We start from the raw sequence: 9,652 nt of genomic DNA on the forward strand, positions 1-9,652 counted from the left end.
GCCCTCCTCTGCCCCCGCCTGGCCTCATCCCCCGTTGGGCCTCCTTCCTGGCTCCTGGTCCTCCAGGACTGGGGGGGCCGTCCGTGACTCGGGGAACGGGGGAGGGGGGAGAAGAGACGCTGCGGCACTTGCAAAGTGGGATGGCAGAACGTGGGGGGGGGGGGAGCGTGGCCCGAAGGCCCCTGTGCCACGGCATGGGGAAGGCAGGAGCTTCCAAGGATAAGAGAGACAGACGGGGCCCCATTCCGGGCTGTGCGCAACCTGAGAGGGCTTCAGAGAAGGGGTGGCCAGGAGGGAGGGAGAACAGCATTTGCTACCTGCAACCTCTAGAGAGTCTCTTCATCTTCCAGTGCCTCAGTTTCCTCCTCTGGGAGCCAAGGGAGCTGGACTAGATAGTGGCCGATGGTCCGCCCAGCCCCGGTGCTAAGATCCTCCAGAGTGGGGTCACGGCAGGCTGGGGAGGGTTTGAGTTCCACACCGAGGAGTCTGCATTTTCTGCAGGAGGGAGCCCCAGCGGGTTTGGAAGGGCAGGAGTGGAGGCCCGGATCGAAGCCCCGGGAGGATCATTTTGGCAGTTGCATGAAGAACGGCTGGAGATGTCTGTGGAGAAGGGAAGACACCAGGCGGGCAATGGGGGGGCCCATCGCGCAGAATGGTAGCCCCGGAAACCACTCCCAGGAGTATTTGGGGGGAAGGACTGGGGAAGCCTGGAAAAGAGGGGGAAGGGAGGAGGCCAGGATGGCCCCATGGACAGGCGTGAGAGGGGGAGGGAAGGCGCAGGCTGGTGGGGGCGATGGGGCCGCTTGGGCCATGGTGGGATGGAGGGAGTCCAAGGGAAGGTCCCCGAGGCAGGAGGAGACCTGCTGCTCCAAGAGAAGCCAAGCAAGTGGAGAGACGAGACTTGGAAGTATCTGTACAGACACTAGCTGAGGATACGTCAGGGACGGGGACCACCAAGGATCAACAAAGAACGTGGAAGCGGAAGGGAGAGACGGGACTTTGGGGAACACCCATCTACAGGGGTTGGGAGGAGGAGGAGGAGGAGGAGGAGGAGGAAGAGCTAGCAGGAGAAAAACTAGGCAGTGGAGGACTTGCTGGAGGAGGCGCGGGCCGGACACTTTGGGACATGGAGGAAAATGAGCAGTGCAGAAAGATGGCTGGCGTTGGCAAGCAGGAAGGAGAGAATGGCATCCTGAATGCAGCTGTTTGAGGAGAAAAGAGCCGGCCAGGGTGTAGACGAAGGGGGCCACTTCCAGAGGAGAAACTGGCTGGCGGTCACACTCTTACCACCTAGTGCCTCCGATCCGCTTCTGCAGGACTTGGGACCTGCACCACTCGCGCCCTCTAGGGCCTGGGGGCAAGAGGAATGGGGTGGCAGCCCTGGCAAAGAGCTTTAGTGCCTAGTCAAGGCCTCCCTGGGCCTCCCTTCTCTCCCCTCCCTCTCTCACACGTGCATGGAGCAGTCACCTGACACCCCCCTTCTTCTAGCACAGGACATTTCCCCCAGGTAACTGCCCCTAACCGTGCTTGCGGCAGGAGGTGCTGCCCTTTTTACATATGGGGAAGCTGAGCTGTGACTGGCCCAAGGTCATACAGCCAGTGCCTGGGCAGGACTGGAAAGCAGGGTCCTCGGGCACAGGGGCGGCACTGATGCTGCTGAAGACCCAGGCCCTGGGCTCCTGACCCCCCTCACACCCCAGCTACCTTTACACTCAGGTTTCCGTCCCTAACTGGGCTTTCCTGGAGGGCATCCTGTGGGCTCCTCTGCAGCCCCTGCCCGCCACCTGCTCTCCTCTCTAGGCTTTCCTGACATGGGGCTCTCCTGCTCCCCCCCCCAGGCTCTCTCCTGCGCCCTCTCCTCTTTCCCTACACTATAGCCCATGGTGAGCTCGTCGTCGTCGCCCATGGACTCAACGACCATCCCCCTGCAGATGGTCCCCAGATCTCGGTGCATCCGGCTCTCCTCTCCGGGGTCCTGGACTCCCCAAGCTGGACGTCCCGCGCGTGTCGTGAACGTGCTCAAACACAACTCGCTCTCTTCTCCCCGGGCCCTTCTCTCTCCAGGCCGCCTCTTCTTGCCACTCCTCCAGCCCTGGCAGCTCCATGTTCTCCGATCCGCTCCTTCGCATCCCCGCCGCTCTTCTGCCTCACTTTGCCCTTCTCCCTTCCCAGCATCTTCCCGCCATCCACGGAGCTGAGCCGCCCCCTGGGCCGGGGCCTCCTCCTCTCCCTCCTGGACTCTGCCAGAGTCTTTCCAGGGGTCTCTGGATCAAGCTGCTTCCCTCTGGCTGCCCAAGCGGGCTCCAACAGAACAGCCCTTCCCAGCATGCCGCGGGCCTCACCGTCCAACCTTCTCACTCCGAGGGCCCCTCCGCTGGCACTGGCGCCCGTATGCTCCTGCTAGATGCCTCTCCCTTGGTTTTCCTGAGGCGACTCTTTCCTGGTTCTTTCGCCTGCCCCTCCGCTCCAGGTGGCCTTCGAAGCTCTGCCGTGGCCCTTCCTGATGACCCAGCATCTCCCATGCACACGCCCTGAGTCACTCTCTTGATAGACAGTGCCGCATCTCCAGCTCTTTATTGGATATGAGGTGGTGATAGGAAACAATGAATTGAGTTCAAATCTCACCTGTCACCTACTAACTAGCTAGGTGATCTGAGATAATAAGTCAACTACGTTCTTTGAGACTTGATTTCCTCATCTGTACAATGAGATGGTTAGGGAGCTCCGTAGATAGAGAGCCAGGCCTAGAAATGGGTGGTCCTGGGTACAAATCTGGCCGCAGACACTTCCTAGCTGTGTGACCCTGGGCAAGTCACTTACCCCCAAGGCCTAGCCTTTATCTCTCTTCTGCCTTAGAAGGTAAAGTTTGTTTAAAAGAACAAGGAGGAGGAAGAGGAAGGGGGAAGAGGAGGAGGAGGGGGGAGGAGGAGGAAGAGGAAGAGAAGAGGAAGAGGAGGAGGAGGACGAGGAGGAGGAGGAGGAAGAGGAAGGGGGAAGAGGAGGAGGAGGGGGGAGGAGGAGGAAGAGGAAGAGAAAAGGAAGAGGAGGAGGAGGAGGAAGAGGAGGAGGAAGAGGAAGGGGGAAGAGGAGGAGGAGGAGGAGGAAGAAGAGGAGGAGAAAAAGGAGGCTCTTAGAGAGAGGTACAGTGACCTGCTCAAGGTCCAGTGGCTTCTCCCACCCAAACCAGGAGGGAGGACAGGGTGGTGGGGGGGGGGGCAGTTCTTCTCTCATGAATGCTGATTTGATTCCTGGTCTACTTTCTAGTGTTTTCACCTTCAGTGCCTGGGAAGCCCTGGAGAGCCCAAGGAGATGCCGCAGTGCATCTTGAAGAGGCAGATAGTAGTAGCTGCCCCTGGCGGAGTGCAGAGAGATCTGGAAGATCTGTCCATCTCCCCAAGTTCAAATCTGCCCTCAGACACTTACTGACTATATGACCCTGGGCAAGTCACTTCACTCTGTTTGCCTCTGTTTCCCTCATCTGGAAAATGAGCTGGAGAGGGCAATGGCAAAGCAGCCCAGGCTCTTTGGAGAGCTCTGGCCCTAACCACTTCCTAGGCCTGGACCAGGGAGGCAGAGGGGGCTGCAAGAGCAGGGTCTCCCCCAAGCTCTGCCCCCGTAGGGGAGAGGCAGAGTCCCCCGGATCTTCCTCTGGCCTCTGCAGCAAGGGGCAGGGAGTGACTCAGGCTGGCTGGGTCCTGGCCAGCCCCCCAGGCCACCTTTCTCCCCAGCCTTTGTCCCTCCACTCTCCTGGCTGGGACAAGGACCTTTAGAGACGTCCTGGGGCAAGCAGAGCCCGCTGGGTGAATGAGGTCCCTGGGGGCGAGCAGGAGCCACTGGCCAGGAAAGAGTTAACCAGGACTCTCCCAGCAGCTCCGCCGGACAATGCCTGACACCTGGCGGCCAAGGTGGGAAACGGTCTGCGGGGAAAGGGGGAGAAGCCCCAAGGGGAGGGCTGGGGGGGGCCAGGGTGGAGGAGAGCCCCAGGCTCCGACTCCCCAGGCCTGGCCAGTGTTCCCCAGAGTCCACCACCGCCAGCCCAGGCCCCCTAGTGGGGCTGAGGCCCAGTGAGAGCCTGAGAGTGCCCGGGACCTCCGGGGCTAGTTCTGGGTGCCGGGGAAGCTGGGGGGGGGGGGGCAGGAGAAGCCCCCCAGGCCTCAGGCCCCCTGGCAGCCACCTCATTCCCCCCTCCCCCAACAGGCTTTTCCCAAAGCCAAAGTGGGGCCCTAAGGAGGGGTGGGGGGCTCCTAGGGTGCATGCGCAGTGGCAGGGGGCCCCCAGCCTAGTGCATTGTCTCAGCTAAGCCCTTCTAATCCCCGCCTTCTCCTGAAGCAGGTGGGGCTGAGAGCTCCCAGGGTGGGAGGCTCTTTCTTCTTCTCTTCCCTCCTGGCACAAGCAGGCCCTGGCCTCAGCCCATGCCCTTGGGCCCCAGGTGCCAGGGAAGCAGAGGGCAGGGGGGCTCCAGGTCTCCGGGGACCCGGGCGAAGCAGCCAAGTCAAAGGTGCCCAGATGAGGCAGGGCTCTGCCCCCAACCCCCAGCACCACCGAGGGGAGGCCCACAGAGGCGAGAACGCTCCTGCAAGGCCCTCCTGCAGGCCCAGGGGATGCGCCCTGCATACCTTCCCTGTCCTGACCCACCAATAGGGCTTGCCCGACAAAGGGGGGCCCTCAGGGCGCCACCTCTGGAAAGAAGGAGGGAGGGAATGGCAGATCCTGGAGGCATTGAAGAGAAGCCAGAGCCAGGGATGGCCCAGAGGGCTGCCACCCAGGGCTGGGGGGATGGCCAGGAGAGCCTGAGGGAACTCCTCCCAGAGGCAGGGGGTGCCTAGGGGAGAGGGCTGGGACTTGGAGGCAGGAAGCCCTGGTGCCCCCAGGCTCTTGTGAGGGCCTCCAGAGACAATGAACACAAACGTGGAGGAGCCCCATGATCAGCTGGCACTGCCAGGCTAGGGGGCTGCCTGGTTCCTTCTCAGGCCCCAAATGAGGCCAGTAAATCCCAGGACAGAGAAAATGGGCTGACAGCTTCCTTGGGGTCCGGGAGAAGCTGGGCCCTCAAGGGAAACCCCCAACTCCTGTTGAGTGGCTCAAAGAGAGGCGGCAGCGGAACTCTCCCCTGCGGACACTGGCAGAGCTGTGGTGAGTGGAGCGTTCAAGGCTGGGCCTTCGGAGCAGTCTAGGTGCCAGAGGCACCAGAGAGGAAGGAGGGGACGGCCCGCCCAACGGCACACCCCATTTCACGCTCCCTGGGCGGTGGCAGGGGCCCCACGGCTATCAGCTTTCAGGGTGGGAGGGGCCTGGAATGAGGAGGGGGCTGACCCACCCATGCTTCCCCATTTCCTCCTGCGGGCTCTAGGGGCTGTGACAGCAGCAGCTTGAACCCCAAGAGGCTGCAGGCTCCCAGGCACGTGGCCAGGGTTGGACTTCCCTTGAGGAAAGAGGGTGCCCAGACCCTGGGGGAGCCCCTCCAAGGACAAGCCACCTTCTTCAGGCCCTCCATTTCCTGGGGTGCTTGACAACACCTAAGGGGGGGATTAGAGAAGGTCCAGCTAGGACCCTGAGGCTGGGATTGCCTCCTCCCACCCCCCTGCTTCACAGCCTCTTCTTGCACCCTGTGGGGAGAGTCCAGGGCCCTCAGGAGACCTTGGCCCACGGAGGTGGGGAGGAGAGGGATTCTGGGAGGTTAAGAGGGGCTGCCCCAGGGCCTCCCAGGCTTATCAGGCACATCCTGGTGGGCTTGGCGGGCCTGGGATGGGGACGGACTCCCTGCAATCCGGGGCTAAGGGGCTGCCGGCCTGGGGACACCGAGAGCCCAGGGATTCCGCGGAGGGTGAGGAGGCCGGCCTGCCCCTGACTCACTCTCCCCCGGGCTCTCTGCTTAGGCAGCAGTGACGGCCCCTCACTGGCTGCTCCCGTCCTTGGTCCTCCCTGGGAGACCTGAGCACGGCCTGAACCTCTGTTTGGGGCCCAAGCTGGACCCTGCGGGCAGGGGTAAAGCCGCCCTCATCCCTCCGCTTCCTATTATGGCCCACCGGCCCTCCGACGTAGCCCAGAGGCCAGCAGGGCCCATTTTACAGACCGGGAAAGGAAGGCCCGGAAGGCACAGATCGCCTCGGGCTCCTTTGCGGGGGACGTGGGGGAAGGCGCTCTTCCTGCCCTCCTCCACCGGGTTCCTCGGGCTGCCCAGAAGCCGCAGGGGGGTGCCGGGCGTGGGTCGCCCCCCAGCTCCATGGGACAAGGAGAGGAATGCGCGAGCCTGGATCCTTCGGTCACAGGGATTAGGGGGACGAAGACCGCATCTGCCCGGGGGCGGGGCTGGCACGGACCACTTCCAGCGGGCCGTCGGGCTCGGCTGGGGTAGCCTCCGGCCCGAGCTCAGACCGGTCTCTCCCTATCAAGCTCCACCTCGGCTCCGCCCCCCAGGCCTGAGCCGCGCCCCATTGGCTTCCGCCGGGCTCCCGCCCCCCACCCGCGGCCTGCCATTGGCCTGGCGCGTTGACATGTTTGGGGGCGGGGGCGGGGGCGGGGGCGGGGGGCGGCCCCTGCCTGGAAGCAGCTGGACTTCCTCCCTCCAGCCGCCTGTCTGGGTCAGTGCGTCGGTCCGTCCCTGGCCCGGTCCTCCACCCAGCAGCTGTCTCTCCCCAGGCCTCTCGCCCCCCTGGGTGGCTGCCATGGGCCGGAAGAGGAGGCTCATCACCGACTCCTTCCCCAGAGTGAAGAGGAGGAGGAAGGGCGGGCCGGGTCCTGGCAAGGGGGACAGGGCGCCCGAGCCAGGGCTGCGAGGTGGGGGCGAGGGCCAGGACGCGGCACAGGGCAGCAGAGGCAAGGGAAAGGGCGGGGAAAGGTGGCGGGCCAGGGGCCGGGGCACGGGGTACGGAGGAAGGGGATAGAGGGGAGCAGAGAGCCGCAGAGGAGGGGAAAGGGGAAAGGGATGTGGGCCAGGGGGAGGGGCAGTGGGCTGCCCAACAAGGGGAGGATGGTCACAGGGGGCTAGGGGCTGGGCCTGAACGATGGCCTCTCTTGTCAGGGGAGGAGCCAGGGGATGAGGCCGGTGTAGTCCTGGAGGAGAAAAGCCACTTGGAGATACTGAGGCAATTTGACCTGGACCTGCAGTTCGGGCCCTGTACAGGTAAGAGCTTCCAGGAGCCCCGTCTGACCCTTCCCTCATGCTCTGCCGGTGCCCACAAAGCTGGGCCACACGAAGCAGTGAACCCCCTTTTCCCCTGCCCACCAGAAGGGCCCAGGCTTGGGCAGTGCCCCATTTCTCTAGACTCTCCCCAGCCTGCACCCTCTCTCCTTGGCAGGTATCACTCGACTCCAAAGATGGGAACGAGCAGAGCATCTGGGCCTGGACCCACCCCAGGAGGTGCTCAAGGTGCTTTGGGCCCACCCTGAAGATGCCCAGTACCAGTGCAGGTGAGAGCAGATCTGGGGGTGAAGCTACTGGCAATCAGGGTCCAGGGTTCAGGGAGAGAAGAGTTCTGGCTGTGGGCCCAACAGCTGGGAGCCTCCCCTACAGGAGAGCTGACAGCAGGGTCAGCACTAGGGCCCCGGGCAGCTCCCTCTCCTGTCTGGGCTCATCTCCGCTCCTTCCTCTCTGCAGCCTCTGGTACCTGTACCCCATCTAAAGGAAGTCCCGCCCAGTGCATCCCAGCTACTTTCCCAGGGGCCTCTGGAATGGCCCAGGGACCCCACTGCTGCTTCTTCAATCCACCCTGTGCGTGCTGGAGGGACCTTTGGGGTGGGAAGACCCTTCCCGAGGAGAGGAGCCCAGGACTGGAGTCTCCTGTTGGAGGTTGGGAGACTCCTCCGCCTGCTCTGCCCTGGTGACTCCGGAAAGTAAGCAGGCTCAGCCGGCAGCCCAGCGGGGCTCATCAGGAGGGCGGGCTTCCCGTCCCCCAGACAGAAGACCAGCCCCCGCACCTCCCTGTATCTGGCATAGCCAGCCCGGCCCCCCCACCCCCACCCCCCATCTGGGTCTAGTTCCGGAGCCCTACAGGGAAGCAGCTCTCCGGCTCAGCCTCGAGAGGGAGGGACCCAAGGAAAGAGCCTGGCTCTGGCCGCCCCACTTCCTTGATGTGACCGCCCGCCTACCGGGGCTCCTTCCGGGCCCAGCGTGCCTTGGCAGCCAGCCAACCACAACCTGGGAAGAGCCGCAGCCAGCAGGTGCCCAGCCGCGCTCACCTCTGCCTCCTCTCACCCCCTTCAGGAAGGGGCCAGACCTGGAAAAGCACCAGCCCTTCGTCCCGCCAGACTGGCTTTGGGTGCCCTCTAGAGGCCGCGGGGAGAACTCTTCTTTCCTGGTCCTCCAGTTTGTTCCCTGCCCGTCCCCAAAGGTGCCTCCACCTCCTGGGGGTCTGGGTGGCCCCAGAGCTCTTAGAGATCAGGCCTGGCCGGGGTGGGCATCAGACCGCACCTTGGGGGAGCCGTGGCTGGCTGGGGGCTCGCTGGAGCTCCAGAGATCAGCAGCCAGAGGGTAAGCCCCCTGGAGCAGGGGGCCCAGGCTCTCTAAGAAGGGAGCAGGGAGCAACTCCGGGTTGCCAGGAGGAGGGAGACCCAGGCCCAGGCCCCAGGCTCTGCTCTCCCAGACTCTCAGGGCTGCCAGCCCTCCTCAACGTCCCTGGCCTCAATGTCCCTGCCTTCCCCAGCCTCTGGGGGACGGAGGACTCCCGGGGACGGCTTGCTGGGAAGGCCACTGTCTCTCCCAAGGGTCCTGAGAGTGCCTGCCTTTGGGGACCCCTGAGGTTTGGGCAGGGATGCAGGGAGGGGAGGGGCCGCTCCAGGATGGCCCAGGCGATGCCGGGGAGAGGAGAACCAGCAGCTCCCCTAGAAGAGGCATCAGAGGAAGTGAGGCACAAAGGGAGGTGGGAGAAGGATGACTCTGCCATTTGCAGGCTGCTCTTCCACTTTTTCAGAGAACTCTGAGGCTCCCTTTTGCATCTGGCTCCTTGGGGTGGGCCCGCTCACTGCTCCGATCTGACAAAAATCCTGGGTCATCTCCCTGATGAGCAAACCGAGGCCCTGCGAGGCTATGTAATGGGTTTTTTATTTCACCCACTGTGGACTCAGTGCCACCAATGAGCCTTGGGTGGGGGAAGGCTCAGGTGCCAGGCTCTGGCCACTTCCCTGGGCAGGAGAGCCAGCACAGGGCTAAGGGAGCTGAGTGGGCCGGGGTGGGGGTGGGGGGCACCAGTTCTCTCCATCCCCAAGCTTGTGACCCCAGCTCAGCTTTCTACCTCATGGCTGAAATCTGGGGGGCTCCCTTCTTCTGGGAAGGGGGCACCTACTGGGAGCACCTGGGCCGGCAGTGTCACCCCATTGTCCCTTTTCCAAACACAAAATGCCCTTGTTTGTAAACCTTTCCTAGCAGCTTGAAAATAGAAATAAACAGTGAGAAGAAAAAGTCCAGCCTCCGCCATGTACTCATTTTGTCTCAGGGTGTCAAAGCCCCTTGGCCTCTTGGGACCCCAAACAACTCACTCCAGGACCAGGTTAGGGACAAAGTAGCAGTCTGGACCCGCACAGAGTCCAACCCCTCCCCACAGGGCAGCCAACAAGAGCTCAGGGAGAGAGGGAGAGCCCACCGCCGCTCCAGGCAGCTTGTCCCATGCTGGGACAGCTCTCCTTGTAGGAAGCTTTTCCTTGCACTGAGACACCA

General features: G+C 63.3%; 1 protein-coding gene across 2 annotated transcripts; it reads left to right on the forward strand.

Annotated features, from left to right (window-relative positions):
• Positions 1 to 6,500: 6,500 nt before the first annotated feature.
• Positions 6,501 to 9,397, forward strand: POLD4 (DNA polymerase delta 4, accessory subunit). Of its 2 annotated transcripts, none has more exons than XM_007502641.2 (4): positions 6,501 to 6,777; positions 7,022 to 7,123; positions 7,299 to 7,410; positions 7,598 to 9,397. In XM_007502641.2, exons 1-4 carry the CDS (start codon positions 6,666 to 6,668, stop codon positions 7,620 to 7,622), a joined length of 351 nt encoding a protein of 116 aa, XP_007502703.2. In that variant the 5' UTR covers positions 6,501 to 6,665; the 3' UTR covers positions 7,623 to 9,397. The 2 variants fall into 2 exon arrangements, with proteins under 2 accessions (XP_007502703.2, XP_001364456.3); XM_001364419.4 differs by having other exon boundaries at positions 6,516 to 6,816.
• The last annotated feature ends 255 nt before the right edge of the window (positions 9,398 to 9,652 follow it).

Source organism: Monodelphis domestica, chromosome 6 (genome assembly GCF_027887165.1).
Source record: "Monodelphis domestica isolate mMonDom1 chromosome 6, mMonDom1.pri, whole genome shotgun sequence".
Lineage (NCBI taxonomy): Eukaryota > Metazoa > Chordata > Mammalia > Didelphimorphia > Didelphidae > Monodelphis > Monodelphis domestica.

Coding starts and splice junctions, on each gene's coding strand:
- POLD4 (XM_001364419.4), top strand. CDS start 6,666: ATGGGCCGGAAGAGGAGGCTCATCACCGACTCCTTCCCCAGAGTGAAG. Junction 6,817..7,021: donor CGCGGCACAGGGCAGCAGAG/GCAAGGGAAAGG, acceptor CTCTCTTGTCAG/GGGAGGAGCCAGGGGATGAG. Junction 7,411..7,597: donor GATGCCCAGTACCAGTGCAG/GTGAGAGCAGAT, acceptor TCCTCTCTGCAG/CCTCTGGTACCTGTACCCCA.